This window comes from Coffea arabica, chromosome 6e, assembly GCF_036785885.1.
Source record: "Coffea arabica cultivar ET-39 chromosome 6e, Coffea Arabica ET-39 HiFi, whole genome shotgun sequence".
Lineage (NCBI taxonomy): Eukaryota > Viridiplantae > Streptophyta > Magnoliopsida > Gentianales > Rubiaceae > Coffea > Coffea arabica.
Window position 1 is genome coordinate 11,760,865 of NC_092321.1, and position 25,203 is coordinate 11,786,067.

A 25,203-nucleotide genomic window follows, 5' to 3' on the forward strand; every position below is an offset into this window, starting at 1 on the left:
CCATTTGCATTTTTGCTTTAACGTAGATATATTTGCATTTGCAATATAAGTCGAACAAGCTTTTAGCAATTTGTCACAAACAATAAAATTATAAACAACAACAACAACAATAATAATAATAATAATAAAGAAAATTAGTTTAGGAAGAATTAATAAAAGTTGCAATTTACTTAATTTAGACATTGTTTGTCTGTACAAGGCCTTCGTACACCAGCCAGCTTTTCTCCTTCGTCTACATTAGAACGAAGTAACTTAAACAGATATTATGATTCCCCACCCCCAACACCCCCCCCCCCGGGGGGCAAAAAAAAGTGAAAAAAAAAAAAGAAAACTAAAGCAAGAAATTTCAAGCAATATATTATCTATTTGTAACCTTTGCCATGATCCGTTTCCTCGGTAGCATTGGCAAAATGCCGCATTACATCCACCTGAAGTCGCAGTGACAGAATGTAATCTAGGGTTTCCCTGATCAAAGAAACGTCATCCATGTATTCTCCTCCCGGTACAAGACTTTTAAGCACTTCTGTCCTCTTCATTACCAGCCTTTTCGCAATAGAACTAGCTTCAACCACCTGGGCTGCTGCCTTTCGCATCCTTCTCGTAGCATAGCAACTTCTTCTTACGATTTTCTTGCTACTAATTCTCTTGCTGATGCTGCTTGTGCTCCTGGAAATGATCATCAACTTCTTGGGATCTTTCTTTATTGGGACTAGTTTCTGAGCCTCGGGGCTTAAAACATGCTGGACGAGGACCTTATTCGTGGCATCATTGGACGCTTTTGCCATAAGGGCACGACTCCAGGAAGATGTTGAGATTCTGGTGGAAGCCATAGCAATATCTGCTGATAATTTTATGGCCTTTTTCCGCTCAAGAATGCTCATTTCCTTCTTGCTGCCGCTGTAAATTTGTAGACCCTTTAACCATTTCTTGAGGAACTCTTGCCTGAGTGAGCTAGCAGACCGCATTCTGAGGAGGAACAATAAAACAATTTGGTTACACTATCAGCCTTAATCCAAGGACTTAAATTCAAATAATGCTACTAGTAATCTATGCTGTGTTGTGGCAAACTTTAACATGAGGCCAAAATACAAGTAAATTTCATGATGGAAGTATATAGTTTATATGTACTGAAAGAAAACGGGATATGGAGAATTAGATGTTAGTGGAGTGGTGATTTATAGAAGAATGGTGTGTGTGTGTGTGTGTGATTTAATGAAGCTGATAGGGGACAAGGAAAAACAATGCAAAAATGCCAGGTACCTTTCCGATATTCTTCTATAGAATGGAAGAGGAAATCATGCCGGTAATGAGGCTAGGGACAAGTTGGAGCAAATTGCAATTCTCTTGGGATAAAAAAGTAGTGTATCAGTACTGGCCACGAACAAGAAGGTTATTGAATCACACACTCACACTCACACACTACAAGAGAGAGAGAGAGAGAGAGGATGGAGAGGAATGAGAAGCAAGCAGCAGAATGTGCAAAAAGCTCATTTATTTGCTCAAAGGAGGGGAAGTGGTGGGCCAATACGGGAAAAACACAGCACATGCAGGCACATGGAATTAAGGGTCCACCAAACAAGACCCAAAGACATAGCTGATGCCTAATTAAAGCGTTTGCAGGCAAGATTAAGGTCCCCCAAACGTTGTACAAACCTAATATCAGTACCTTAATACGGCTGCAATGCACCAAATAAAACACAGACTCGGCCCTATTTCCCAAATCCGCATGTGGATTTAAGATAATGACCACAAGAATCCCCAAAAGAACCAACATTTGGTTTGAGATTATGCAAAGAGCGTCTTTTATGGCTTTGTAGCTACTGCCAATCAATATATTATTATTATTATTATTTCTTGGACGTGGATTTATTGAATGTGCAGTTTCAAGAATTGATATTTTATACTACAACTTTCTTTGCATGTTCAAGATTTGCCCAAACCGCCATATATACTTATTTTTGAGCTATAACAGCATAACTAGAGAAAGAAACCAAGAAAAAAGAAGGAAATGAGCCCCAAAAAGAAGAAAAAAAAAATCATACCTGGCTAGCTAGTTGAAACTAACTAGTTACGCGAGAAAAAAAAAAAGAGAAGAAGGACGGCAACAGAAATTTCAATTTGTAGTATCCGTACATGAATGCTTGAAAACTACCGGAGATAACAATATTCTTCACATGAAAGCAAGATTGATCGTGAAATAACAGCTATACAGCGCAACTTCCATACGTTGAAAACAGAAGCGCAGGAAACAATTTCGATTGTTGATCTGAACAACGTTTCCGGATTTCCCACATATTAAGACCAAGGAAAATAGCGATAATTAATATAGACGACTTTTTCTTGAAACATGCATATTTTCTACAAAATTGTCGTGAGCTAATAATGCCCATGTATTATTGTATATTGATATTGATGTAGGCTATGACTATGAGGACAAGAAACACACATTACTCTTTAACGTTTTTTCTATTTACCTCGATCGAGAGTATTATATATTATATGTAGATTGCCTTTTATTTAACAATGGACCATGCATGCCGCATTTACATTTACATATACAGTAACTTAATTTCCATATATATACTCCACATAAACAGAAAGAAAAAAAAAAAAAGTTAGTTGACATGACCTCTTATATATCTTGCCTGAACCGAAGGAAATTATTATGTAAGAAAATATATCTTCCAATGAGATGAGATGCTTCTAATTTTTGTGCACCGGCTATTACTAAAAAATGTTTCCTCGTAACTAAGCTAAAAATATGATGATTTGATGGTCATCTCACGATAGGAGATTAGTGAAAAGCCTATATAAAGTAGGAGTAAAACTTTTCCATGTAAATTAATAAAGTAGTATTAATTAGTAAAAGAGAAGCTCCTAATTAATTAATTAATTACACTTTATGCTTTTTCGAGTAAGCAATATAATTACACTTTTAGGAAGTATCTTTTATCCATGGAATGGAATGGAATGGGGAACAGTCAATCAACTGATATATACCATGTACTGAGTCAAATTTCAAACATCATCAAGCAAAAGGACATCCGAGGCAGCTCAGTACCTTCGATAATGAAATCTTATAGTAACATGATGAACATTTGATATATCATATCAAAAGCACATGCTCCATGCCAAAACACAACAGTGACTTTCAAGAAAATTGGTTAAGAAACGCTGGGGAAATTTTTTGGCAGGATCCGGAAAACATGCTGAAGTTGGAGGAGAATGTGGGTCCTAAAAGAAGGAAAATTCTTAGGGCATAGGTTTTGGCTTTGGCGAGAAACAAAGAGATCACTCACATGGTCTCCACATGGGATTTCTAAAGTGTGGCTTTGAAGCCTTTCGCAAGGTACAAATCTTTTTCCAATAATTAGACTAGGGACATATGATCGATCTCCTATCACTTGAAAAGATGTATCTAAGCTTGCGTTTTTACAGAAATAACAGACTTCTTGAAAGGAAAAAGATTAATTTTTTTGTTACGAGGAAGGAGGAACATAATATATTAATTATTAACTTTTTGACCATCTTGTGGTTGCTTCGCTTTTCCTGCACTGCAGAATTGGGCAAACAACTTTTTAGAATTGGGGAAGATATACAATTTATAAGGTTGATATATGAGAGAGAATTAATCTTGCATGCATTGAGCTAATTAATGGCAAGTTGGAATTGGAAAACGAGAGAGAAATTAAACGGATGGGAATCACTCAGTCATATGTTAAGGTCATGAGATCAAAATGCAAATTAGTGTATATTTTGAGTGTGTCCGCGCATGTGAGTGTGGGGTTTCCAATTTCCATAGTAATTCCAACTAGGTATCGACCTAGCACAAGAAAACTTCTCCTTTTTTTTAAAAAAAAAATAATAAATTTTTTTTTTGGGTGGATTCCACCAAAATCTTTCTGAAAGATTGCTTTGCAGTCATATATATGTAGTTTCCTCTTCTTGGGGTTCGAAGCACTTTGATCAGGATTGCCTGCTGTTTAATGAAGCGCTCACGTACTAAAGTTCAACATATGGTAGGTGAAGTGAAGGGTCCAAACGAGAAAATTATATATAAGTGTAGCAGCAGCAATATTTGTCCAATAGATGCTGTGATTAATTATATGACATCTCTAGCTCTCATGTGAGATTATGTAACGCGCGTTTATAAATCTTACAAGATATTAGGTAGAATGAAGAAAGAAATTTTAATTGCATAACTACGTACGTATTAAAATTTGTGTACAATAAATTAAAGGATTCATCTAGCCGCCGTTAATTTACAACTAAGTTACTAGTATGTGATTATGTACAATAACAATCATTGCACCTCTCCCTGCATTCAAACAGTTTTTCCAAAAAAAATTACACTTTTGTAAACACCTGATGATGTTCCTCTTGGCGAGTCAAACCGAATATTAAAGGATCTTAATTTTGACGTAAGATTACATAGCTAAGGCTTAATATGTATATAGTTGCTGTACGGAGGTCATTAATTCAAATCTTGACTTGGATTTTCCATCTTTAAAAGACAGAAAAATGCAAAAAAAAAAAAAAAAAAAAAAGGGAAGTGCGCAAAATATGTTTAGAAGAATAAATAAATAGTAGAAAGCTACGTACTAGCCAGACAAATAATTCTTCTGCCAGATGAAGTAGCTATTGGCACAAGAAGGTATCTTTCTTCATGATGAGTACAGACTACAGACTGTACAGTGGCCGAGTGTGAATCGAGTGAGCTAAATTTTTCATGAAATAAGTAAGAAGAAATGGATTTGTAGGCATATTTTATGTACCCAGTACGACCGTCTTCACGGCACCATCAGTGGATAACCCTCCACCATTTGTGGACTAGAAACAGAAATTCGATCAGCAAAGCAACAGATTGGGAAAAAATACAGAAAAAGGAAAGATAAAAACTAGTGATTCTGGTTATCAATTTTATATGGACAATTGTTTAATATCTTATTCAGAATAACTTTCTTTCTGGTGAATTCCTCTAATCTTTCAGGAAAAACAAACTTAATTTACCAAGCAAACCTTTTGAACAGTATTCTGAACTAGCACTTCATTTCCAAAGTAATAATAATATGTTACTCTAGATCAATTTTGACTTCTTTTCCAAAATTCTAGTTTTCAACTCATCAAGCCTAACACGAATTGATTCCAATAAAAGATGTACATGCAAACTTTTTCCTTTAATAATTTGTGGCTTAAATTTCACTTTTTTGGGCAAGAGACTAGCTAATTAGTTTCTTTTCTGTAACACATATAAATTGCGAAAACTCAGTTGTAGTAGTCATTAGAAGGGTACGTATAGTTTGCTTGGCTTTAAATACTTTCCACTTTGTTTGGAACAAGTGAGTATATTTTCGTGGCCAATCCTGTCAGACAAATAACGGAAACTCAAAATATAAAGAAAAAGTTGAACTATTATTGGGAAAATTACGTGAAATTTCATTCTGACCTCATCCGGATGAAAAAGAAAACCTTTCTTTAGGGCAGTAAGAATTGTTCGTTTGGATTGCTATTTTTTTAAATTTTTTTATAAATAAATCTATTATAACAATTTGATATATATATATATATATATATAAGGTAAAAAAAAAGATGATTGAAAAATGAGTTTCACAAAAAATGAAAAAAAAATTTTGAAAGAAAAATGGCAATTCAATTAAGCTAAAGTTTTTTCCCCTTAGGTTTTAACTTTTTCCAAAGTGGGACACAAAAATTTATTGGCCGTAGAATTATGATTTAGAATTGTTGTTATTCTTAAATTCCAAATTCACATGCTCCTACAGAAAAGGGGTTGCGGTCCAATAAATTAGGGAAAGGGTCAACCCCCGTGATTTGCGGTTTTGTTCGTTCTTAACTCGTTTTCAGCAGCGTACCATGCTAGCATTGATGAATTATCAATTTGGTACTCGGCTGGATCACGACTCCGCTGCCCCTCGCACGTTCGCACTTCCGCCCAATTAAAGCCCCATCCCCTTAATAAAAAAAAAAAAAAACTCCTTACAAAAAAAACAAAAGGAAATTTTTTTGCACCGAAAGAAAGAAAATTTTTCATCCTTCAATGATTAATGAATGTGCACACATGAAAGCTAGAGAAATCTGTTAAACTCGTGACCTATTAGCAGTAGTAGCTTGGATAATTAATAATTAATCAAATATTCTTATATTAATATTGTATACACTAGAAGGTTTAGATGCATGATAAGTAAATTAAATTTGAGCTCGAACTTTGAATTTTATACGTATAATATGTATTTGCTCTTGATGGTGGATATATTATCAGTATATGAAAGATTAATACATTAATAATAATAAGGTGTGAGTTTAATTATGCTCTTCAATGGAATTGTTTGACTTACTATGTACGCACATGACTATTAACAACCACTAAATGGACATGTAGAGAACAAAAGTTTACCCCACTAGTAATCTATTGTGCCGTCTATCAGCAAAAATCAGTTGTGTAATGTTTTCATTTGTTTCTAAATTTTTTAAAAGTTGATTTTTGAAATTTTAAAATTCGAATCCAAAAACAACTCTTGTAATTAACTTCTTTTTTTTGGCTTTGTTTTAAAGCTTCAAATAAAGCCAAAAGTTGAAAGAAAAATCAATTGAGAATATAGGTGGCAAATCAACCCATTTAACTAAATTTACCCATACCCGTCCATGAATAGATGGGTATGGATATCTTAAATTTTTGTATATGAGTATAAATGGGTTACCCAATAATACCCATTTATTAAATGGGTATTATTGAATAACCCATTAAACACAATTAACCCATTTAAAATTCTCTTCCCTCAAATCTCTTCTCTTCCCCCACCCATTTTTTTTTTAAATTTTCATTTTGTCATGATGTTAACTACTTTTGTTTCATTATTATTATTATTTGTTGGTTTTATCTTATTATTTTATTTTATCTTAGTTTGTTAACTTGCTCATTTTTCAGCATTACCAATTTATGATAAATTTTAGGCTCTTTTCTTATCTTTCTAAAATGAAATTTTAAATTTATAAATGAAAATAATGTTAAGGATTCAAAATTTTTTGTTTAAGTTTTATATTAACTTTTATTATTAAATAATATGTAATTTTGCTTCATAAAGTATAAATGGAAAAAAATTGGTAATTAGGCTTATTGAACATTACAAGTAAATATTTAAAACTAATGATGGATACAAAGAGCGGTATAAATTGATAACTTAGTTTGCAAAAATGAATTTAAATGAGTTTACAAAAAATTAAAATAAATGGGTTATACCCATTATCCATTTTACCCAACCCAAACCCGCCCAAGTCACCCATTTTGACACCTCTAATTGAGAACATCACATAACTGATATTCTAGAATTAGAAACAAAAATAGGTGCAAAAGATCAGTTGAGAGAGGGCTATTTTCCCTATTCGGGGAGAAGGTTTTTTTTTTTTAGTTTAAAATAAAGAATGCTAAATCAAGAAAAAATTTTAGGCTGTTTTTATATCCTTAATTTATTTTGGATGTGTTCAACTTAACCAATCGATTGACTACCATCTCATTAAAAAAATATATTATTGACATTTGGGACTAAAAACACATTCTTCCAAAATGTTGGCTGTGGCATCTACATGCAACACAAGTAAACCTACAAGAAACCCCAAATATATGCAATTCTTCTTCTTCTTCTTCTTCTTTCTGTTTCCTTTTTTTTTTTTTTTTTTTTTTTTTGCTTTTGAAATTTCATGTTGGTTAAATTTTATAGCGTTCTTGATTGCCGGAAGTATGGAAAAAGCTGAAAGAAGAAACAAGACAAGCCACATACAAATGAGCTAAACAACATTTGCCGTTAGATTAAATGGACGTACAACAGCAGAAAAGCTGGCCCATACATTACGGAATTGACAAATCAAGTACAATTAAAAAATTTCAATAATCTACAAACTAGGCTATTGGGTCTTGAGATTTTGGAGATGAGATCAGTACCTGGCCAGAGGAAGTGGGGAAGGGTATGCCATGCCATGTATGCCTGAGCAATTGTGGACGAACTCGAACAGCTAGAAGTAATAGCAGAATTGCAATGGCAGCATCAACAAGACGGCATGTGACACACATGGATGGGGCCTTGAACTGTTTCAAGAAAGGTAAACAAGCGCTACAATATTCAATCATTAGGCAGCCCCCAGCTGCATTCAACTCCTTTTTTTGGGTCTAAAAGATTTTGCAGCAGCTTCTTGCTATCATATTTGTTAAATCATCCCCCATTAATTAACACAGAGATTAAAAAAGAAAATTCAACATAAACCCCTTCTATTATTAACCGAAGGAAAACAAATTATTTGTGGCTGAAGTTTTACTGTGGCCAAACTTACATCAAAACTAGGGTATTGAAGGTTTCACACTGTTGAAAAACACAAATTGAAACCCTTTGGTTCAAAAAGAAAATGGTATTTTCTATTTCTGATTGTTTTTTCCTGTTCAAAAAAGCAGTGAAAGAAATTAAAGATGTGCTGACAACTAACGCCAAAAAAAAAAAAAAAAGTTAAAGAAGTAGTGGTGTAACTGCAAAACGTCAAACGGATAACATGGGCAATTAATTTTTCCTGTTTTCTTATTTGTGGATACAATTTTAGTTGCTAATACACCAATAAGGACAAGGTACCATTCTTTCTTAATGAGTCCTTTTTTCCTACTTCTATTAATTATATAAGCATCTCTTAGAACTTCTTTTCTTATTACTTTTCTTCCACCAATTCAGTGAACGGCTAATACACGTACTAGTCTGAATTTTGCTCTACATTTATTATTTTCTTTCAGCCTTTCGTTTTCCATAGCCTTTTTTATGTTCGACCATTTCTTCATTGTCACGTCCAAATGTAAGCGTTTGATTCCTATGACCCGTTTCCCTTGTTATATTCACAAGAACAGAAAAAGAGAGCAAATTAGTATGTACTCCCACAAACATCAATGAGATTGTCATATATATATTTACCACTAATGGTAAAAAGGCACATCCAGAATCTCAACTGTATTTTTAACATGTTTGGTTACTAACTCAAAATTAGCATTTGTGGTGCTCAAGTCAAACACAAAAATGAACATTGACTAAAATGCTATTTAAATAATCCCATATTATTGAAGCTAAGTACTTTTCTCCAATCGAGATAACACTTCCATTTTGTCAAAGCTTGTGGCAAACAGGATTTACATGGGGCATTAAAGATCTTAAGATCTGTTTGGTTCTTTCGTAAAATGAGAATTCATATGTATGTCATCGTTGTTATATTTACTTGACTCCAATATTTCAAGGTATTTGTAAGAATTGGACAGCTGAGAGCTATAAAGTTTTGTTGACTCCTTGTGTTCAACTAACCGACTAAGGACCAGACTGAATTAAAAGTTAGAATTCAATTCTGCACCTCCAAAGGAAATAAACTGAAGTTATTATTTGACGTCAAAAGAAATAGATTATTGACCAAAAAAAAAGTTAGGTGGTTCTTGAGCATTATAAAAGTTTGAATTTTATAGATACCATGCTTGCGTAACTAGGGCTGTTTCTCTTTGATGCTTGGCCAACTGGTACGCAGTTACTAGTTTGCATGATTGACGAGGACGTGATTGATCATTGATTTATACTGAGAAAATTTACCAACATTTTTTAACAAAAAAAAAAATATTTTTTAGATTAAGACAGATTGTTAGGAGAATAAGAGGTTTATCCACAAAGGAAAGATGTGAATCTTGATGTCTATGTATAAAGATTTTTCAAAGGAGATAAGGCCCTGGATGTTGGATAAATTTCAACCGATCACACAGCACATTGCAGTTTATGCATCGATTGAAAGCTAAAGAGGCCATTGTCGACAGCATTTCATGGCAATGCCAAAGTTCCGTCCAGATAACATATCTAATGGTTCCCACATGTAATTTTCTTGGGCTACATGAATTGAGATACACGAGATATAGAGCCATGAATATTTATCAAGAGGAAGAGATGGACAAATAAAATCTTTTTGGTTAAATAATTTGCAGGCGAAACAAAATGTGGATAATATTTTGGTTTATGAGCAAAATATTTCTGGCAGGAAATATATACCACAATATTTATAATATCAGAAAATCTTAATTGCAAAGGAGACCTCGGATTAATGGCTAATCAATTAAGATCTCAAGATTTAGAGGTTCTGAATTCTAATGCTCTTCTCTCCCTCCCCATTTCTTGAACCCCACTCTTTTCTTGTCAGCCAAATTTTTTTTTTTTTTTAAAAAAAAACTTAGTAGAAAAATATTCAGGTCATTCTTACAAGTAGAAATACATAGAGAGGAAGAGTATTGGAAGCAAAAACAAAGGACGGTCACAACTAACTACCACACCTTAAAAACTTAGGACAGCAGCCTCATATATGAAAGCAACTCTACCATGAATCCCAGTACTAAGCTCGATATCCATTATCCAGAGAACTAATCTAGGATAGCTACGCACGTGCGTTCCCATTAAACGACGACCCCTCGAGGTCGAGGGAGAAACCTCCTTTCAATTTTTCTCTTGTCAATAAATAGTTGAGAAGCAGTAGTATTATCAATTTCACATAGTATACACAGAAGTAGAAAGAGACGCCAACTGACCGCCTGTATGCAATGATGCAAGCTACTACTGATCATGATTATGTTGAATCATGTGTCTTATTAACAGTGTTCTTATATATATTTTTTTTTTATTTCTAATTAACAGTTGAGTAACAACTCTTGATTCAAATGCTTTTCCCGAAGATAAATTATCTTATTTAGTTCTTCAACTATTTGGCCGATTTACGATTGCAATATCTCCATCGACTCCACAAACTCTGGTGTCGAAAAAGCTACTGAATTTTTTTGTTCGGTGTTTCACTTTTTGAACTAAGATACTACTACTTTTCTCTCGTTTCACCATATTCGCATAGACTTCTAGAACACTAAAGACATTATTATAAGCTACAGCTCAAGTCAGTTAAAGTATTTTTTTTTTTTTTTTACAAATCAGTTAAAGTATTTTAAGACTGCTTGATCTAACTGTTTCCGTTTAAGCGTAATGTATTTGTTAATGCATGTATACCTATTTGTTTATTATGCAAGAGGGAGGTCGTTCTCTATTCATTTTACTGCATGATCTTAAAGAAGAACAAGAAGTGGGGAAACGCAAATGTCACCATGAAACGTCTTTTCTTGACAAGAACAATGGTAGTTTGCATGATGAATATATACCAGCCCTTATGGACTGTAACCTTAAGCAAAGAAATGATAATAATATCTTCACCAAGAAAATAATCCAATCAACCCCGTTTACGATTAGACATTTTTAGTTAAAAAGAAATAGTTTTCACTACCTGAAAGGTAGCGTCCTATTACAGAAAACATGAGGTCGTTCTTTAAGATTGACACCGCAAACAGATATTCGTGACTATGAAAAAAAGGGCTTGATCACAGGCTAAAAATAAAGGTATTGATCATAAATTTAAGATAGAGGAGATTCGTGGTGGTACTCAGCTTACTTTATACACAACTAGATAGATAAAATTTAACAGTCAGTTTTTCCTGTGTTGCAGACTTCACTTTAAAAAAAAAAAAAAAGAAATGAAAAGAAAAAAAAGAAAACGCAAAAGGAAACTGTGCCTGATGTTGCAGCTATAACACTCTATTTTTGACCTAGTGAAATGGTCGTGATGCTGAAGAAGATGGTTATGGATAAAATCAAAGAAGCAACCTCAATTAGTGGTGGATTTGTGAATGAATGAGACCCTTAGATACTGCCTGCCACTGAGCTTACCAAGCATGTCGAGCGCTCATACGTCAATCCACCACTGATAGTAATAATGCTACGCAATAAACCATTCCTTTGCCGACGGTATACACCACAAAAAATGTGCTTTTAGGTGACATCTCCCAAAACTCACGGGCTTCCACTCATGCATTCGTCTGGGATTGGATGAGTTGACATGTACTAAGAGAAAGAAGAAATGAACTTTTTAATCTTTTCTGTTATTACATGTTTTGAGGTCAAAACGATTTGGCATGAGCAGGGATTACCAATTCTTAGCATCCACAACTGGATATAGAAATAGAGTATGGGGGCCTCGTGGGATTTCTACCAAACAGAAGCAAGGCCACAACTAACATCCACAAAACCACATGCATGCTGACAATCTAAGACAGCACCAACTTGTGGAACTCAACAAAAACAACTGGAAAAATGTTATGATCCGTATCAAGAACCTAACTATCCATGCACGTGTGCCTCATTAAATATTGACCCCTCAAGAAAAAGACCCTTCTCTGCCTCACTAATGAATAATTGAGCAGTACCGTTTCAGTCTGCACCTTACTAGGTGTCCTTGGTTCTCTTCTTCTTTTCTTTTTTTTTTTTGTCGATACGATAGCTTCCTATATTTTATGGGGAGGGGCGGTCTGAAGAGGTTCTGGGATAACTCAGAGGGGACTGAACTACCATCAGACCAGACGAGTGCACTACACACCCGCCGGAATTTTTTAAACAAGGTCACATTTAATTGTGACAAATTGGTAGGAGGCAAGCCTTAATGCATTGGTGGTGGCCGGCAGCCTTTGGGCTGCTGGTTTCCTTGGTTTTCTTCTAGAGTAACGGCCGAAAGTGAAGCGCTTGAAAAAGACATCAACTGTCTGGATACAATGATGCACCGGATGTCAGATATGAAATTGTAACAGTAATTAATGTACATGTCTGGTAACAACTTCCTGAGAATCTGAGGAAGAAATCCAATGTACTCGACTTTTTATCCAAATTTCTTCTTGGATAGGCGATCATTATCTGACTAAAGATACCAAAAGTTTCATGACAACAGAGTCTCCCTAAATTGAAACTGAATATGGCCTCCTAATGCATGCAGAGGATGTTGATTTTACGGAACCGAACAAAGAAGATGCAACATCCTGGAATCGACAAGACTCGAAATGTGGCTAAGGTTTTACATATGCAACAACTTGCAACACAGTCCAATAAGTTTCACAGCTTTCACCACAATTACTGATAGTTCTTAGTAAAACATATCAACAAGAAGGTTAACGAGCCTTTGAATGACCTTCACATTGAAGAGTATGCTAGAGATATCAGCACAACTCGATGTCCTAAACGCATGATTAATATTTTGACAATAAGAAGCTTATAACTTGAAGCTGCATCCCAAAGTATTCCGATTGTTATAGAACTGTAATTTTTCTCAAGCTTGAAAATTTTTTGCGCAGTCGATTGATACATTTGAAAACCATGTGCTTGGCTCCCTTATCATTATCCTTTAAATTCTCTTCGTAGCTTCTTCTTCTCTCTGAAAATTTTCACTGCCTTTCGAATATCTGGCCTGCCAATAGATTTCCATTAAACCTAACATGGTTCCCAACTTTCATGAGTGCTCACACTCCCAGCTAGCTCTCTTCTGGTACCACAAGCACAAGCTTATCGCCAAATGTCACTTGTGTATTAGGAAGACCATCTCAGCACAAGGCTTATCCGGGGTTGTATTGATGCCTTTTGGAAAGAGCCGACATGTAACATTGCATGTTAGCATCATTTTGTTTGGCATTAACCACAGAAAATCATCAATATTCTCTTTGATTTTCAGGGGTGTTCTTTATTTGCCCATGTACGTCAGAATCCATCCTTGTGACATACTATTTAGGTACTGGTATTCAGTGCACAGTTAGGAGTGCTTAGACCAGATTATCTTCAAGTATAAACCTTCAAATCTATAATATGGAGCAATTTCATTTCCTTCATATACGAGCCGCAAATCTGTACCATTGTAAATAATACTATTAATGAAATTGTTAACCTATAAGTTATCCCATATGATATGACCAACCCACTACAGTCCTTCGCTGGCAAAGGCTAGAGCAACGTATGCCAATAAAGATGGAGCAATTAAACAAACCGTTGTTGGAAACTAAGCTAAACCTGTATTAATTCATAGATCATCAGTCATGTACTACATATGAAAGGAAATAGGAACAGTGCTGAAAGATGCTTTGAGACAGAGGAACTGAGAACTACAGCCTAAACCACCACAGAAACATCACAGACAGATACCTAATTCTAGAAATTCACATCAAACCTACTTCGGTCTTCAAAAGTTATGGTAGACGTGCAGCTCACTGCTGCACAAGTTTTCTGACATTAGGCCCGAGCAATCCTTTTCCTGTGACAAGAACCAAAAAAAATATCATTTTTGAGTATTTTTCAGAATTTACAAAATACAAATGCATCTACAAAATGAAACTGTGACACTAGCTCCAACCAAATATCAGACAAATATCAGATGAGAGAGAGCGAACGTTACATAGACTACTAATGGTCAACAGAAAAATAGGAAAGCCAGAAGTTCCTTGTCATCATGGACATGAATGGAGAACAATGGCAAGATGTTCAAAGATGCTCTATAACATGAAAAGTTACTCCACTATAATTCTAAAAACTCATTGTTTACCAAGGCGAACTAGGTTAGTAGTTACATATCAAAGGCGCTCAGCACACCTATTCTGTCTTAAACTCTGAATTAATCTGGTAACCTTTCCAGTGAATTCTAGCAGAGTTGTTGAATCAGAAAACATTAAACAACATTACATCTTTCTTACTCGTTACCAATATCAATAAAACCAAAAACAAAAAAAAAGTACTTCTACAGTAAGACAAACTTTATAGCGTTGCTTCCGTCTGGTTTGGGCCACTTTCGTCCTTTTTTCTCCTTTCTCATGTCTCCTATAAACAAAAAACAATCATATATGTATGAATGGAAAGGAAAAAAGTAATTCATTCCAACTTTAAAAGGAAAGGAAAAAAGTTTTCTTCCAATTATTCGATAAAATCCAGAAACAAGTCTCAAAGATAGGATACAGAAAAATGTAGCTCTAAAAGAAGAGAAAGAATAAAAAATTGACTGCAAACTGTTCAATAGATGAACCAAATTAAATTTCTACCTCCCCAAAGATAAAGGCAGACGAGTTTTTCCTTATTCTAAAGGAAACTGTTATTATAAAGGAAACTGATCCAAGGCAATCCTTGCACAAGTTCACATTGAAAATGTGTACCTTGCACAGAAGCAGACCAGCAACTTTGTTTAATTACATGCTTCAATGTTTCTTGCTGCAGTACAGTATGCTTAATGATAGTACTTCTAGGATAAGAATATCCATCTACATGCTGGTCTGCAATGCTGATTCTTTTAATCTTTTGTCCTATATCTCTAGTCTCCTCAGCTACATTCTTCACTGATTCTCCCTTTCTGCCTGTAAGTGCCATTTCAGAGCAAGAAATTGTTCCTGAACTAGAGAAAATAATTGAAAGGTCCATACATAACAATAGTAATGGCATCAAGTTCAAAGGTTACATCTCCACCAGCATAAACGCAACAAACACTGGGGACACAATCAAGGGGAAATCATGGACGAGATGCAGCAGTCAATGACAGGAAATGCAGCAGAAAGTATAGCACAATAGCAGAAGTAATGAAAGCGTAGCAAGTGTTTCATCACCAATTCCACACCTTAATTGGCACATGATATACTAAAATCTTAAAATGCCTAAAAAACCAATTACAATCATAAGGGTTCATATAACACACTTGACTGTATGAAGTTATTATTCACTTAAAGCCAAGCTTTTGGATAAGCAGAAAGGTTGATTCCATTACTGGGCTTTAAACAATGAAGTTCCTATGGAACAAGCTTATTCTTGTGCCAGGTTAATTACAAAAACATGTCTCAGTTAAGAAATCTGCAGAAAGGTTGATTCCATTACTGGACTTTGAACAACGAACTTCCCACAAACAAGCTCATTCTTGTGCCAGGTTAAGTAGAAAAATATGTCTCAGTTAAGAAATCTGCAGAAAGGTTGACTCCATTACTGGGACTTTAAACGACCAAGTCCCCACAGAGGAAGCTTATTCCTGTGCCAGGTTAATCAGAAAAACATGTCTCAGTTAAAAAATCTGCCAGTAACTTTTCCAACTGTAAAATTTTCAGGCCTGCATTGCAAACTTTTTTCAGAATTCAAGCATAGTAGAGTGCAACAATAGATCCACATAATGCATTGGCCAACACAGCTCTCTGCGGTATAATACAATGTAATCCAACAGAAGTTGAGTAAATTATGAAATTCCTGTATTCCAACAAATCAATTAACAAGGTACATCCAACACAGAATCATCACAAATCATCTTTGCACGCAAGGCAGTGGTTCAATACTTTCCTATTGATGAAAAAAATGTTCCAAACGGCATGAAAAAGATTTTTCCAAGGCACAGGTAGAATCTTTAAAAGCATGAGTCCAGCATACCTGATTACCATTCTACCAATTTCAAATGAGACCAGCATATCGGTCATATCTTTAAAATTTCCTTTACAAAATTCCTACCAATTTCAAATAGATATATCCATCTCCGCTCATAATAACACCACCCCATCCCCAACCCCACCAAAATAGAAAGTAATTAAAAGAAGAAAGCTAAAAATTTGTTATTAAAGTGTTGAAGGATAATAAGAGCATCCTCATGAGACTTCATTGTCTAATTGCACCCAGCTCTCCCTTCATCCTTAACAAACTTCCTACCAATTTCAAATAGATAAATCCATCTGTTCTTATAATAACACCACCCCATCCCCAACCCCACCAAAAAAGAAAGTACTTAAAAGAAGAAAGCTAAAAATTTGTTATTAAAGTGTTGAAGGATAATAAGAGCATCCAATTGAGGCTTCAATGTCTAATTGCACCCAGCTCTCCCTTCATACAGTCTAATGGATTTCCCCAAGTTGCTCCACCTTAAAGCTTTTGCATTCCTAACACACTTTCAAATTTGAACTCAAAACCATACTTTGCAAGCTAACTAGCAATTACGGAGATGACCAAGGCACATTTGGCATATGTCTAGCATCAATTGTTAAACTTGGGGTGTCAGGTTGTCCTGTATACATGGAGATCACACTAAGTACCAACAGTACACCCTAGAAATTATTAATAGTATACACGTACCGCTTAATAATACATAATTAAATTCACAAAGACAAGATAACACACCATTTTAATTACATCAGAACCAAAATTACCTGTAGCAGGACTGACAGCATGAATTGGAGAACGAAGCCATGGCTGATGAGTGACCAATGGGGCATACATGTAACAATCAGACTTCATGTAATCCTTAACCTTTCCAAACATATCTTCGTTTTTCACCTCAAAGGGTTCATATGCCTGAATCCCTAATGCACCAATATAATATTTCATTCAACCCCACAAGCCATACTTGAATATAGATATATATATATATATATATATATATATATATATATATATAAATTCCAGATTAAAGAAAGAAGTAATCATTACTCAACTTACCTATAGAGGTAGTACAACATGAGTCAACATGATCAGAAGTCTGAGAGGAAACTAAGGGTGCAAACATGTAAACATCTGACTTGAGAAATTCTAAAACTTTCTTCAGCTTATGCAGCACTTTCTTCTTCTTGTTGTCCCATTTTGTAAGCTTCTTGTTGTAAATTGGAACAAAAGAAACCACTTTCTTGGCCATAGTTTCGATCATATCCAACAATTCCAAGGAATTTTCGAACACAAAGTTGTAGATTACGTGAATTTAGTGCTTAAAAGTCTAGAGATTCGGTTTCTGTTTATTCAGTTCCTTGCGCTTTTCTGCTTCTAGGAAGTTGGGGGCGGTTAGAAACAGATGTCAGCAAATCCCACCAACAGGTGGCAGCACAGTTCTAAGTCTCTGAGTTCCCACTCCTTTGCTTGGATATTATCCACAGACGCATTTATAATTTTTATTTTAAATTTGCCAAAATTACTAGTGGACCACTTATTTTGATTTTTAAGAGTAAATCAAGATATTTGTTTTCTGCTTGTATCTGTAAAACTTAAAAGGAAATATATTCCTTTACTCAGTCGTAATTTTTTTGTCTTTTCTATTTTTTTGGTGGATTAATCTTTAATTTGGGGACCTAATTAGCTTTAGATTCTGAGGTGAGCCTAATTAAGAGGAATTCATGGTTGCTTCCAATTTTTGTACGACTAATTTTTTGCATATTTATTTGAGAATTTTGAGCAATTGAATATGCAATAATCATCTAATATTTCAATCTTTAAAAATTTATTTTACCTTTTCTTAGTAAAAAAAATATTTAAGTAAATTTAATTTCAATTATTATCACGAGTCAGAGTATGTCCTATTTATTTCACTTTACTTCTTTTGATTTTGAAGTTCTCCGCCAGCGAATCCAGAGTCCCTCCCACCGTCCCATTTATGATGAGTTTGCTCCAGCTCTGTCCAGGAAAATTCCAGCCCAAGAGATTTTTTTAATGGTTATCCCCTCTCCTGTACCTCCACTCAAAACGAACCATTTTCTGTTCTTTTTCTTGTATGCTTGAGAGGAATTTTTCCACTCCATTTTCGTCTATAATGAATTGTCAATTTCAGGTAGGAACAAGGCTAATTAAGGACCCTGATAAGGTTGCCACTTGCTGGCAGACAGATTAGCTGGAGGGGTGCAGCATCACAACCATATTTGTTTACTAGAAAGGATCCTTTGCTGCCAATTCTAATCCAGTGGATTACTACAGAAGGAAATTGTACATTAATTTGATGGACTTCTGTTGCTACTAGTGACAAATTCAGACATTTATTTATTGCTAATGGACCCTCTACCTCTAGCAGATGGCTCTGCAAAAGCTGTACACAAGATGATTAATTCCTCTGAAGATTTGGAAGCACTACTTTCATTTCTTAGTCTGATAGCTTGGAGGCAGCTAAATCCACCAAATCCTTTTTTTTTTTTTTTTTTTGGCATTTAGAACAAAAATTTTGGAATTGTGTAATTTGCTTTAGTAAATTTATTCTAGTAGGAAAGCAAAGGTGGAATCAATGGAAAGTGACTGGTTGAAATGCTATTTCATTCACTGGAATGTATAAACGGTAGAATCGAACAAGACATATAATCCTTAAGTTCTTTCTTGATAATTTGTAATTCAATATTTTAGGTTGTATTGACTTGAGCCAAATTCTGCCATAGCTGGCAACCTGTAAAATGAAATGCCATAATAATTTTGCCAAAAACCAATTCAGTTCTAATGCTGAATCAATTTTCTGACGCCTGAGACTGGTTTCAGTCCATGCTTCAATGCTGCTTCCCATACAACATCAATTCTATCTACATCAATTGCTCCAACTTCATGGTGAGTCCAACCTTCCAAGGAATGAACCAGCCCACCAGCATGACATGCATGGACAACACCTCTATCCATGGTATACTGTTTTATGATAATTAAGCAGAAAACAAGAATTAAGTTAGAACAAATTAAAGACTTAGGCAATCAATTCGAGGGATTTGCATAAAACTGCTTACCTCACAGCATCCTAGTCCTTCAACATCTTCAGGTAACTTCATAGCTGCTAGATCACCATACGTGCAGTCTCTTCTGAACCGCAGAATTGGTGGAACCACAAATTGATGAAAATGCGTCCCTGGTGGTGCAAATCTTTGCTCTCTAGGTGTAATCCACTTGCCAACAATCCATGTCTGTCAGGACAGAAGAAACTGAATTGGACCTTATAAAACGATGGTAATACATTATTGTGATGCCAAAAAGTTTTTCTTACTCCTGTAACAAGCTTATAGGTCTTTCAGAACTTGGTTTTTAAGGTTCATAATTGGTATCATACACGGATTCTGTTAGCAATAGTTAGCTGCACAAGGCAATCGATAGAAATGATAATTCTGTGGGAAGCTACAATATCATACCTTACAGTTCTGAGCAGCTTGGTACTTTGACACTTGGACTAGATACTTCTGATATTCTGTTGGGGCTTCCTTCTGAATCTTTTGAAATCTTTCTGTTGATAATGTCAACATCTGCAATGGTGTTCTTACATATTTCAGTTCATGAAACACCCTTATTATCATAGTCAAAAGGTAGGAAATGAAATTATTCGCAGCATAACTTCTTCTTTTTTTTGTTGGGGGGGGGGGGGGGGGGGGGGGGATGAAGTTGAAGGAGACAATAAGGACTTGTTGAGAGAAATAATAAGCTTTGAAAGTGTAGTTACCAGAACTCTAACTCTTTTCCTGCACAGGTAAAGAGCAATTGCTCTTCCAAGTTTGGAGGTAGATCCGCTTAAGAATACCTCTGTCACATCGTCTGGAATCTCATTGAGAGTCACAGCTGCTGTTAGTGTGTTACCATGAACAACTCTAACTTCAAGGTCTGGATGCTTGTTCACAAACAGTGTACCACCGCCATTCAGAGCCTCATTCTGCAAGAAGATGGATTAGGAAACTAGAATAGTTAATTAAACCAAACCGTTACGATTACATATTTTTACAATTCATACAAGCATTCATTTACAATCTGCAAATAGAATATAAACGGGCAGTCCATTTTGCAGATAAAAAGCTCATTCTTGTCAAGGTTTCGACATTGTTTATCAATGGATTGAGATTACTTTGCAAAAATTTGCAAATTGTTTTGATCAAAATTTTCTGATCTAACCATCTAGATTCAACGTTGTCTTCATTAAGACAACGTCAGAATTGTTCAATATAGGCTCTTCTATTTAATTACAATGGGCTAATTTAACACTGCAGTGCGGGAAACATTGAAATGACACGAGTATATATGACACAAAACTGTATGAAATCACAGATAAATGTATGAAGGGCAATGCTGACACAATAGGTACTGTATTTTGCAGGGCCAAATTACGAATTCCTTTCTTTTATAGGGATAAGGACAAACATCTCATACTTATATGTCTTCAATTGGATTTGCCATTTCTCAAATCAAGCCACAGTAACAAACAACAACTAATGAAGATAGTTTCAGCTATCACAATCTGTACTCATAGATACAGCAGGCCATTGCATGTGGCTTCCTTAGTAACATTAACTCATGCCAGACAAGTTCCCAACGGCCCCTATTTTGTCACATGGACAAAATTTCATTGAACTTGTGAGATTGATATTACAATCTAATTCTCCTTTGACATCAAATGTTTGATGAAAACAAGAAAAGGTTTTCATTGAGCTTGTTCCCACTAGACCAGCCTACTACACCCTGCTGGTCTAGTAGTTTTCACGCCAGGAATAAAAGATTTTAAGCTTACCAAAATATCCAGCCCCAAGAAAAAAAAAACCACATTTAACAAATGAGTGATGATCATGAGACTAGTTAATTACGCAATGTCAACAATTTCAATCTCATATCTATAGTCGATATTTCTTTCACCATGCAGAAAAACTTTTGTCATGCATGAGCTAAAAAGGTGAAACAACTGTACGAAAAGTTAGGGCAATGTGACCTTATTCAATGCAGCAAGGCTGATAACTTTGACTCCCAATCTATTAGCCCTTAGAATAGCCTCCTCAATGTGTTTATTAATGCCATCAGCGGCAAACGGTAAAAAGTACTGCAGAAAGAAAGAAACACCCAAATCAGGGATTTTCCTGGATTCAGCAAAGAATGCTATATATCATCAACTGAACTTAATAAATGATCACAAACCTGAAAACCAAAGCGAGGAACAGACCAAGTTTGATGCAGCATGCCTCTGAGCTTGTAGAAGGAGACCAAGAAAGTTTTGGACTTAGCCCACATCAGAAGCATTACGACAAAGCAAACTGGCAACCAAGGGAGTAAGATAACTCTAGTTGTGTAGGGCATGGATCCATATGATCTGAATACAAATTGGGCGTGCATGGCTGAGGTCATGTCCACCACATGAGCCAAGAACACAAAGTCTGGCACCCTAGAATTTTTACCTGCATTGGAATTCATGTCTGATCAATATCAACTAGAAGTTGGTGAATAGTAATTCCTGTACCTTTGCCTTACTGGATAATAAAGAGAGTAGCAGGCTGTACAAATAGGTTATGTATGGACCTCATATTTATTGTTCAAAGTTACGCTTTTTCTTAGTACGCTTTTTCTGATAATTGATTTGTTTCCATTGTGGCTTGCTCTAGATTTGGGACCATTAATGAATGGCATACTACTCTTTCCCACTGAATTTGTTGTTGCCAACGAGAGTCCAGTCCTCTTGGGGTTTTTTCTTAATTTTTTCGGTTATAATGGACATTTTCTGCTCTGGTACGAGAAAAAATAATCAAATAAATTCTCAAACTTTCAAGAGGAGGCTCGGTGGATCTAAGAATCAGAAGCCTTGAATCAAATTCCTCTTCCTGCTTCTTAAATCCCTTCCCTCCCATGCCAAAAGAAATTAAAACAAAAACTCTCAAACTTCCTACAAATATAATGGGCATGAAAAGGCAAAAATATTATCCCATCATGATATGTTTTTGAAGATTATACCTGCGTCTAAACTGAATTTCTTGTGCATGTCCCATGATTTGCTGTTCAGGGTGTTGCCTAGCAGATCATAAATGGGCATGAAAAGGCAAAAATTGGTACCCATCTCCGTGTGGTGCAGGCTGTGATATCTGCAATGTCACCCAAAAAAAAAAAGCGAATGCTGCGTTAGTGTGGTTATCTACATCAGAATTCATGTGCAGATGCCACAGCCTTTGAGGCAGGTGCACCAATTTTTGTACGTCACTTGCTTTCTTCCAGTGCTAAAAATTTAAAACCATCTTAAAACTGGCGGAAAACAAGGACGCCGAACCCCACTTATTAACTATCCACTAAGTTGGATGGATGTATTGGAAGCTGTAGTTTCATGATTGGTTCATCAACTGCCAGTCTTTAATCTCAATAAATTACTAGGTCTCGCACGGTATTACTCTTTTGGATGTACTAGATTTTGAAAGTAAATTTTGCCCATTAAATAAATTTTCAGCTTTAAACAAAGTGCAAGTGTGTACTAAAGACCAGCCTATTAACAGTTCTCCTAGAACTTCGGAAATTGTTTTGTAGTAAAGCAAATTGAACTAATATTTAAAATCAGCCGCATTTTTTGCCTCTTTGTACCGAACTGTCTCTCTTAGTCCCAATTTATCTTAATAAATAATCTTGGTAGCTACAATTTAATAATTACTCTACAAAAACCTTCTTACTTACCGCGTCAAGAATGTTGTCTAACTTCTCAAATTATTACTATAAAACATTCTACAGTGCTCCATAACTTTGGGATCACTCTACTTCTTGCAGAACTATAGACTGCGAAAAAAGTAAAAGAAAAAAAATTTTCCAAACATGCATAAAATTAACCTTGCAGTTACTTACGTTGGCGAATATAGGAGGTATCGAAGAAAAGGGAATTTTTCAAATATCTGATGGGGCAAGATTTCGGTATTGCAATGCCCTAAAGATCTTAGTAAATCGAAAATCAAGACGTAGCCATAGATCATGCTTATTGATCCAAGTCCAAGAAAACAAGCCCCAACAATAGGAACTCCAATCACAACAGCCAACACAAGATGCTCAAGAAGTGTGAGATGGCCAGCTGCATATTGAACAACAAAATTATCAGCAAGTAAATCGAAGTTTTGGGTAGAATTTAAATCTAAAAAATGGGTTTTGAAGTTCCACCTGTGAAGGGTTGAGGGACAGGAGAGGAATGATGGAGTGAATGGTAATTGGTGAACAGATACTTCCCGTGAAAGTATTTATGCGTCAAGTAATATAGAGGCTCCGAGATTGCAATATGGAGCAAAACAACAGCAACGAAGCCTCTTGTGTTCCATAGAGGAAGATCAGCAAGAAACGGGAACTTGTAGAAGATTAATGTAGCAAGAGCTGCTTGAAGCAAAATGAAATTATCCCTGAAAAATAAAACCAGCAAATGTCAAACTAAAATTGCACACAACTATTGTTTATTAAAAAAAAAAAGTACAAAAAGACCAGCATCTACCAGTCCCATTCTTTATCAATCTGCTTAAAATCTACTCCTTCTTTGATGATCCGGCGATTTCGAGTAAGAAAAAGCATGTTGCTGTAAGCGGTCCATGAATGATACATGAAACACCTAAGAGTACATAAGATTAGAATGTGCAGACACCAAAGGGCCTGGCTGCAGGTATCTTCTTGATGCCTTGCATGTAAGATCTTTGCAAGAAACGGTCCAAATAGGATATACTGTTCAAAAGAAATGAAACAAAAATGAGCATCCAGCACTAAAAAACATGAAGAGCCGTTCTTGTTTTCTTAGACAGATTTAAAGTTCTGTTACCTTGAAACTTCCCAAGCCTTCCCATGGCCATGTTGACAAGAGTGCAACCATTTTCCAAGTCGTACAATCTTTTCTGGCTCTGTCTTTCTCTTATAGGTGTAAATGGAAATGGAAACGATTGAAAACCAGAGAAGAGAACCAAGAGGAAGAAATGGAGAGGTTTTGAAAGTTTGGCTTGGTTCTCTTATCGACAAGCAAGGTGTAAAAGAAGTCTCTCTTGCTCTTTTTTCTCACCCAAGGATTATGTACTTATATACTGAGCTATCAACTCCATTGATTGCATTTTAGTTGTGTCCATGTAATAACTTTGGAAGACAAGTCAGGTGTGAATATCAAATGTATCGAATTCGACGCGTTCATCTATGTACTACTCTTACAGTACAATATGGCACAGCTGTGGTCCTGGCCACTCTCAGAATTTAATGCACCTATAGTTCTATGTAGCATTTTTGCGTGTCTTGGAGATGTGGATGGAGTGGTATTTTTTTTTTCTTTTAAGAAAATTACGGAGTACTAGCTAATGGAGAATTCAAATTCTTATCTTGGGGGGGAGGTGGGGGTAGTTGCCTTGTCTAAATAAGGCACTAGCAATCTCTCAAAGATCAATAGTAATAATATACGAAACCACCCAAGTCACTGAAAAATGCATCGATGGCCTACCCTGTTTTTTTAAATGGAATAGCTTTTTATTTTCTCCTAAACTTCTTTTTTTTTTTTTTTTATTGATGAGAGATTCCTAATCTTCTAAGAGAAAAGTTGAAAAGAGAAAGACTTAAAGTCGCACTAGAATACTCGTGATCACTTAAGTAATGAGTGTGTTTAGATAGGAGATTGATTATTTGAAATAACTATTGTGATACTTTTTGTAATGTGGTGTATATAAAATAAAAAAAGTGTGTTGAAAATTATATTTGTGATATAAGCAAATAATTTGAAACCTAATAATGGCTATAACAATTATATATGTTGAGTCTTAGAACTTAATTTTCTTGCGGTTTTCATGAATTAAGAAGAAATTCTTTTCTTGTCTTTTGGGCAATTGAC

The 25,203-nt window shown here is 35.3% G+C and overlaps 3 protein-coding genes across 5 annotated transcripts; all 3 read right to left on the reverse strand.

Moving 5' to 3' along the window:
• Positions 1–332: 332 nt before the first annotated feature.
• LOC113694817 (transcription factor IBH1-like 1) lies at positions 333–1,401 on the reverse strand. The gene is made up of 2 exons (XM_027213701.2): positions 1,261–1,401; positions 333–966 (listed from the first exon to the last, which is right to left on the reverse strand). Exon 2 carries the CDS (start codon positions 963–965, stop codon positions 363–365), a length of 603 nt encoding a protein of 200 aa, XP_027069502.1. The 5' UTR covers position 966; positions 1,261–1,401; the 3' UTR covers positions 333–362.
• A 12,506-nt stretch (positions 1,402–13,907) lies between these two features.
• LOC113694938 (uncharacterized) lies at positions 13,908–17,707 on the reverse strand. Of its 3 annotated transcripts, none has more exons than XM_027213857.2 (5): positions 17,361–17,707; positions 17,072–17,224; positions 15,059–15,256; positions 14,666–14,729; positions 13,908–14,169 (listed from the first exon to the last, which is right to left on the reverse strand). In XM_027213857.2, exons 1-5 carry the CDS (start codon positions 17,563–17,565, stop codon positions 14,148–14,150), a joined length of 642 nt encoding a protein of 213 aa, XP_027069658.2. In that variant the 5' UTR covers positions 17,566–17,707; the 3' UTR covers positions 13,908–14,147. The 3 variants fall into 3 exon arrangements, with proteins under 3 accessions (XP_027069658.2, XP_027069657.2, XP_027069659.2); XM_027213856.2 differs by having other exon boundaries at positions 15,059–15,289; XM_027213858.2 differs by lacking the exon at positions 14,666–14,729 and having other exon boundaries at positions 15,059–15,289.
• Positions 17,708–18,912: 1,205 nt separating this feature from the next.
• LOC113697317 (very-long-chain aldehyde decarbonylase CER3) lies at positions 18,913–24,383 on the reverse strand. Its single transcript, XM_027216896.2, has 11 exons — positions 24,160–24,383; positions 23,842–24,065; positions 23,520–23,752; positions 23,214–23,433; positions 22,344–22,471; positions 21,537–21,793; positions 21,334–21,441; positions 20,083–20,289; positions 19,778–19,888; positions 19,382–19,555; positions 18,913–19,286 (listed from the first exon to the last, which is right to left on the reverse strand). Exons 1-11 carry the CDS (start codon positions 24,208–24,210, stop codon positions 19,104–19,106), a joined length of 1,896 nt encoding a protein of 631 aa, XP_027072697.2. The 5' UTR covers positions 24,211–24,383; the 3' UTR covers positions 18,913–19,103.
• Between the last annotated feature and the right edge of the window lie 820 nt (positions 24,384–25,203).